Source organism: Micromys minutus (genome assembly GCF_963924665.1).
Source record: "Micromys minutus genome assembly, chromosome: 28".
NCBI lineage: Eukaryota > Metazoa > Chordata > Mammalia > Rodentia > Muridae > Micromys > Micromys minutus.
This window is the reverse complement of record NC_137963.1, coordinates 16,648,999-16,656,595: the sequence shown is the minus strand read 5'-3', so window position 1 is coordinate 16,656,595 and position 7,597 is coordinate 16,648,999. Positions and strand designations below refer to the sequence as shown.

At 47.9% G+C, this 7,597-nt stretch overlaps 1 protein-coding gene across 1 annotated transcript; it reads right to left on the bottom strand.

Moving 5' to 3' along the window:
• Nucleotides 1-1,230: 1,230 nt before the first annotated feature.
• On the bottom strand, nucleotides 1,231-1,803 carry RNF183 (ring finger protein 183; the record flags this gene model as incomplete). Its single annotated transcript, XM_080940273.1, has 1 exon — nucleotides 1,231-1,803. One exon carries the CDS (start codon nucleotides 1,801-1,803, stop codon nucleotides 1,231-1,233), a length of 573 nt encoding a protein of 190 aa, XP_080796399.1.
• Nucleotides 1,804-7,597: the final 5,794 nt, after the last annotated feature.

Below are 7,597 nucleotides of genomic sequence, written 5' to 3'. Positions count from 1 at the left end.
CATAGAATATGGAGAGATGGTTGGCAGACATGCTTGCTACAAAGTTAAGCACTTCTACAGAGAAGTGAAGTCAGTGGGAAATGTGAGTTTCACCATCGGTGTGATTACGATGAGGTCAGTGGAGACACAGGCCGGCTGTCTCAGGAGGAGCATGTTACGTAATGGAGAAATCTCCACATCGGAGTTTAAAACTGGCTTTACTAAATCGAAACACCGTTTACATCTTGACCATTTTTAATATCTTACACCTTTATAAGCCTGTGAAAATATTATTTAGAGCAAATAAGACTAACTCAGGTTCTGACCTCTGACAGCTTATTCTATAAATTTTTAAAAGTAAGACACCTTTTCCCGATTGTGTTTTAAACACCGAGGTTGCTTCAGAATTGGGAGCCAGAAGAACGTGCTCAAAGCAAAGAAGGGGCATTTGTTTGGTACCGTGCCAAGCAGCAGCTGGCTGGGCTGAATTTTAGATTCTGGCATCTGAAGAGAAAACCAAAGTCACTTCCTGCGCCCCACGCTACTCAAGCCTGAGGTGCAGCTGAAGCATTGCCTTTGCCCAGGTGTCTCTTACCTCTGACGCCAGAGTTATGTGGCTCCGGCTGTCCTGCAAGCACTGACCAGGAGGGATGGAGACCTTTGCCTCAGCCCCAAGTTCTTCCCAGTCGTCCTGGCTTCCTTCACACCATCTGAAGACTTGACCCTGTACACCCTCTCTTCCCCTGAGGGTCACCTACCACCTCTGGATGATTCTGTCTTCCCTCTCAGTCAGCCCAGTACAGGTTGTGGAAGAAGAAAAAAAAAAAAAAGCAATGACTTGAAGAATGCAGGCTAGCTTTACTGGGAACGGAGGTAAGAATCAGAAAGAGCTGACACTTCACAGAATTACCAGCAACTCAGAAGAGTTCAACGCTGCTCCAGTGGAAGATGCTACGAGCTATCTCAACCAGTTGGATGTCTGGGTGGTGCTATCCAGCTTCCTGGCACAACTCGCTATGTGGCTATCGAACTGGTTCTCTACCCTCCACGACCCCATAGTTTATAAGCAGGTCTCTGGCCTTTCAGGGCTTCCTGCCGGGCCATCTGTGTTCTCCAAAGCAGACCTAGCTGTTCTCCGGGCTGTAAAAGGAGCAATACTACAAGAAAGGTAACACCAAAGGCAGCTTAATCGTCTTCGCTCCCAGCAACCACTGAGAAAGGCTCTGTTCCTTGCCCTGGAACACAGAGGGCTCACCCCATACCCCAAAAGAACTGCTTAGTCCAAAAGATGGAGAAGATGAGCAGCAGGGTGACACTGAGGATGACAGCCATCAGATAGGCAAAGATCCGGAAGTGAGGGTTGCGGACACACTCTCTCAGAGAGTAGTGACTGGGAATGGGCGCCGGCCTGGTGTCAGGGGCTGTGTCCTGAGGGAGCCCAGTCTGGCTCCCAGGCTCAGGGCCAAGGTCCAGGGTGTAGACCCGAGGCTGACGCAGGAAGTAGCGGCTCTTGGGCTGATCCTTGAGACAGAGCTGGTGGCCCTCGAGGATGACATGGTGAGGCTCTAGGCGGAGCAGGGTCAGCATGGCAGTGTTTGTAGGCAAGTCAGTGACTGGTTGCCCCGAAGCCAGCACGGTGGGCTGACGGCAGAGCGGGCAGAGCAAGCGGCGCCTGGCTGGGGTCACCAGGCTGAGGTGGGCCAGGCATTCCACGCAGAAGGAGTGACAGCAGTCTAGCACTTTGGGGGTGTGGAATGTGTTGTTGAAAGGGTTCCAGCAGACAGGGCACTCAGCACTGAGCTCCTGGCCCTGTGGCTCGCTCATCTTCTGATCACACACAGGGAGCCTCACCTCACGGGGATACCCTGGTAGAGGGGAGAAAGAGAAAGTACACGCCCATGGGGTGCGGTCCCGGGACTTGGTCTGCAGCTCTCGGCTCTGAGAGGATAAAAGCTGGCCACCCACATTTCACAGGCGGAGAAATGTATGTCTGAGAGCATTTTGTCCGAGAGCACCCAGTCCTGGGGTTACAGACTTAAGTCTGACGCTACACAGCTGCTCATCGCCCAGGGTGAAGGACTGAGCAAACCTATGGGTCACACTTCCAGCAGCAGCAGAGGCTTTGGAGATGGCAAAAACGTAACCTATGCTCCCCGCATTAGGCTGCCTTGGCTCTATGGAGCTAGAGAGACACGTTCAGTGAGTTTGGCTAAAGAGCAGGTGCTTCCTTGCAAACTCAATTCCCTGACTAGAGAGAGATGGGCTCTGTCCCTCCCCTGGGGACAAATGCCAGCCCCCTTTCTGCTCCTTCCTTTGGGCCAGCGGCCAGCTCTTCACACCCAACTGACTAGTCCTGGTCCTAGTGAACAGTTCATGAGAGGACTCCCCTACTCAGTCCCCAGATCAGCTCTATGTGTCTCAGCCCCGGTCTCTGCCTCCCCTGGCTCCTCCCACTTTCTCCCAGCACCCACCTGGGTCTCTGTGACTTGGAGGAGGGGAATCATTGAGACCACACTGAAGGGTCTGAGTTTCCTGTCTCTCCCTCTCCAGTTCCGCCTAGCTTTGGGAAACTGCCGCCTTGTCGCCAACCCCAGGGCCGTTTCCATGACAGCATGCTCACCGCACCTGCAGCTGCCAGGTAGCCCTGGCTGCAGCCTCAGCACACTCGCCTGGAGTCGAGACCAGACTGGTGCCTGAGAGATCCAAATGAGACCCACAGAGAAGCATTCATGAGCACGCGTGTGCGCGCGCACACACACACACACACACATGTGCGCATTGTGGCTAGCAATTGAATGTAAAGTAGATACGCGTCCAAAGGTGGCCTCTTTCATACCTGAAATCACCAGAGTGAAAAGAGAAGGGTGACGGTTTCCCCTTTCTAGATCACCACGAGGCAAGTCTTCTGGGTTTCCTCTCTCTTGGGCCCTTGTTTCTTTTCTACAAGGCGTGCGTCTCCTTGCACACAGGAGCTGCCAGCCATATGTTCCACTTGCTGCATACACCTAAAAGATCCGACTATCACTCTCCCCAAAGCCTCTTTGCCACCTCATCTCTTAACCAGGTAACTGCAGCCAAAATAGGCAACTCTTTAGGACAGGGACAGTCAAGAGTCCCAAAGAGGGCCATTCGGCCAGCCTTGAAGAAAACTGTCCCGGCCCTGCTTCCTCATTTTAAGCAGAAACACTTGACTTTTATCTCTTTCCTATGTTACTCGTTTAAATTGTTTGAGGAGCTGATTTGCCATCTCGGGGAGTTGGGGTAGGGGTGGGGTGGTGTATTTAAGAAAACTACTTCTCCGTTGAAACCATTCACTTTTACGTGGAAACAAGAAGTGATCCCAGCTAAGTTGCGATGACTCTGGGCCATGGTTTTAGAATTCTAATCTACCACTTGCAGTCACAAACACAGAAGCTGTGTCCATTCAGCACACCTGCAGGATATGTGGAAAGATCTAAATAGGAAGTGTTTCTGTTTTCCTCTGGGATTCCTCGGGTCAGTAAAGACCCAGGAATCCAGGAGCCCTGTGAGGAAAGAATTTGGGGGTATCTCCACTTCCTCAGTGAACTAATGTAATGTTCTATACCCTGACCAAATTGACACCTGAAGCAAAACCTGTGTCCACTTTTACCGGGGACCTCCTGGCTTTATCTAGATCTAAGTCTCTTGCTCCAAAGATAAAGCTCCAAAAATGCTTCATCTTTAAGGAGACATTCAGGGAGAGATGGTACAGCCATGGCCACAGCAGAGAGAGCCAATAGTATTTGTGCAGGTGCCCCATGCAATGAACTACTCACCTACCCAATCACAGGATGTTTACCACACGCCAGACGCTGTACCAGGTACAGTTAGATAAAAGGGAATAAAATCGACCTTCTCTTTGCTCTCACGACATTCATAGGCTGTTGAGGGAAAAACAATATCTCATGAGTAATGAGAAACAAATAATATAGATCTCACTATAATATATAGCATACATGTATATACCTCTCGTTATAATGCGTATCATATATAGTAACTGCCTTTATATTAGTAAAAGCATGTGCCATCACATCCACTGCAATACATGACTTTAAAAAAATGCCATAAAAAAATGAAAAAAAAAACAAAAAAAGTGAGCTGGGAATGGAAGCTTTCTCCAAAGAGGTGACGTGGTTGCTAACTCAGGGTTGAAAAGAACCAGCCAGAGTGGAAGAAAAGCATGCCAGGCCCAGGGGACACAGCACATCTCCAAGCCCAGAGTTCTCAGGTGAGTTCTCCCAGTGTAAGGGAAAGGCCAGATGGCCGAAGGGTTGGGGTAAGCAAGAGTCAAATGCTCTCCACAAAGGCAGGAGGCAAAGTCTGTTAGGTCCCAAAACTCGTTTGAGTTTGATTAATTGGGTATAACTAATCCTTGGTTTATTTTTATTTGTTTGGAGGCTTTTTTATGAGACAGGGTCTTACGCTGTGACTCAGGCTGCCTTGAACCTGCTGTTTGTTCAAACTGGGTTTGCACTCCTGGTCCTCTGGGCTCCAAGCCCCAAGGGCTGAGCTCCTAGGTGTGAGCAAACACGGGGTTCTTTTATCCATTTTAGGTATAGTTTAGTTTAATTATTTGGTATTGCGCATCTCTCAGTACAGCAAGTGTATGCCTGGTATCCATGGAAACCAGCAGAGGGTGTGGGATTTCCCTAAAATTGGAGTTACCAACGGTTATGAGTTGTTGGGTGGGCGCTAGGAATTGAGTCCGGATCCTTTAGAGGAGCAACAGGTGCTCCTAACTGCTGAGCCATCTCTCCAGGCCCCTATTTAAAATGGCATTCCAGCTACAGTCCAGATGCACCGGAAGGGCCAACGGTGGAAATGAAGGTCAGTTATGGCTACAGCAGTTCGTTCAGGTTTATAATGGTGATGTCTGATGTAGGTCAGGTGAGAGCGTAGCAGAAAAAATATGACACACAGTGGATGTTTGAAGAAACGTCCAGCATCCTTAGCCTCAGGAGAATGTAAATTAACAGTATATTGAGATTACACCTTGCCTACTCTGATTGGCTATTAATAAAACAAAGAAAAATAAATGGTGACAAGGTGAACATTCAGGTGTTCCATGAGAGCCTTGCCACCAAGCCTGATGACCTCAGTTCCAGTCCCTGGACCCACAGAGAAGGAAAGAACCAACTTCCATCCGTTGTCCTCTGACCCCTACATGTGCACAGTGGGGCAAGCTCCACCAAAATAAATGAATTAAAAATAAATAAATAAAAAGGAAAATAGGTGTCGGTAAGGATGTGGAGAAAGAGGAAACTTTATATGCTGTTGGTGGGATTGTAAACTGGAGAAGCCATTGTGAAAATTGTATGGAGCCCTGGACCAACTAGAACTACTCTCTGACCCACCCATACTCCTGGGTGTAAACCCGAGAGGGTCTCGACCAACAGCACCATGGATGCTCATACCACAGAGACATCTGTTCATCCCTGCACTGTGCACAGTCACCAAGACGTGGATCCAGCCTAGATGGCCATCATCAGATCTGTGGACTTTCAGAACGAGTGTTATATTATACACAGTGGAGTTTTATCAGCTATAAAGGTCTAAATTATACCACTTCACCCACAGGAAAATGGATGGAAACTGGAAGTCACCATGTTAAGCCAAATAAGCCAGAATCAAAATGGAAAATGTTCTCTGGCTTCTCTCATATGCAGAATCTAGATTTAAACGCTCCTGTTTATTTCAATGTGTGCATACATGAATCCATGAAGGATGCAGGGGTAACTAGAGAGGGTAACTGGAGAAGGAAATATCACGTTTCTCATATGTGGAATGGAGACACATATACTCATGTGGGACCAACAAAAGAGATGAGGGGAGGTGAGGAGGGCAGGGAAGCAATGAGCCAGCAAAGTACAGTGATGAGTCAGCAAAGTACAGTGATGAGTCAGCAAAGTACAGTGATGTGTGAGCAAAGTACAGTGATGTGTGAGCATGTCATTTCATAAACTGTAAAAGTTGATTAAGAAAAAAGGAAGGAATGAAGGAAGAAAGGAAGGGAGGAAAGAAGGAAGGAAGGAAGAGAGGGTGAGAGTGGCATGAAAAACACCTTCAGAGACAGACCTGTGCATACAGTTCTCTAAAAAGTGATCTGTGTTATTACAATAGATGGATGTAAGACAGATATTCTGCAACCCTTAAAATTATGTGACAGAACATTTCTAATTATGGAGTGTGTCTACCATATAATGTTATTAGGTATTGAATAATCAGTGATAAGACATTCACAACATAATCTACTTTGAAAAACACATTACACTATGGAAAAATATCTCCCTTAAGATAAACAACCAAATGGGGTTTTTTGGCTTTTTTTTTTTTAAGATTTTATTTATTTATTGTATGTATGTGAATACACTGTCGCTGTCTTCAGACACACCAGAAGAGGGCATCAGATCCCATTACAGATGGTTGTGAGCCACCAAGTAATTGCTGGGAATTGAACTCAGGACTTTGGTAAGAGCAATCAGTGCTCTTAACCGCTGAGCCATCTCTCCAGCCCAACCAAATGTTTTTTGTTGCTTGTTTCCTTGTTTGCTTGCTTGCTTGAGGTACAGTCTCACTATGTAGCCCTGACTAGTCTGAAACTCTGTGTAGACCAGGTTGGCCTCACACTCACAGTGATCTGCCATCCTCTGCTTCCCAAGTTCTAGGCTTAATGGTGTGTGTCATGCAAACACTCCCAGAAACAACTAAATGTCAATAGTGGTTACCAACGTGGGCAGACCCATCAATCTAGATTATTGCAAGAGCTTTTGTCTTTAATTCTAAATACTTGAAAATGTTAACTTTGGGGCTGACAAGGTGGCTCAGCAGTTAAGAGCACTGGCTGCCCTTCCAGAGGACACATTCCCAGCACCCACATGGTGACTCACATCTGTCTGTAACTCCAGCTCGACATCCTCACACAGATGAATCGTTTTTTGAAAAAAAAACAAAATGTAAACTTGTCGCGCTATCCTTAAAGATCTCCCTCCATCAGATCCTTAAAGATTCCTAGATCAGACCTACAGTCTCTGAAGTTTCACAGTCATAGCTCTAAATGGATGTTCAAGGAGGAGGAGGAAGAGAAGCAGGAGGAAGAGGAAGAAGAAGAAGCAGGAGGAGGAGGAGAAGCAGGAGGAGGAGGAGAAGCAGGAGGAGGAGGAGGAGAAGCAGGAGGAGGAGGAGAAGCAGGAGGAGGAGGAGGAAGAGAAGCAGGAGGAGGAGGAGAAGCAGGAGGAGGAGGAGGAGGAGGAGGAGAAGCAGGAGGAGGAGGAGGAGCAGGAAGAGGAGAAGCAGGAGGAGGAGAAGCAGGAGGAGGAAGAGAAGCAGGAGGAGGAGGAGAAGCAGGAGGAGGAGAAGAAGCAGGAGGAGGAGGAGAAGCAGGAGGAGGAGCAGGAGGAGGAGGAAGAAGAAGGCAACTGTTGCTTGGGTCCTTATCTGAGGTGTTCCTCTCAGGCACCCACTGGGAAAGTTCAGTGTCTCCAGGAGACACCAGTGATTTAAGGGCTCCGATTTAAGTGATTCTGAACACCGCCCTGCAGGCACCATTTACAGTAACTTGTCTGTGGCTTCCGCCCACCCCCTGTGTTTTCAGCATCCT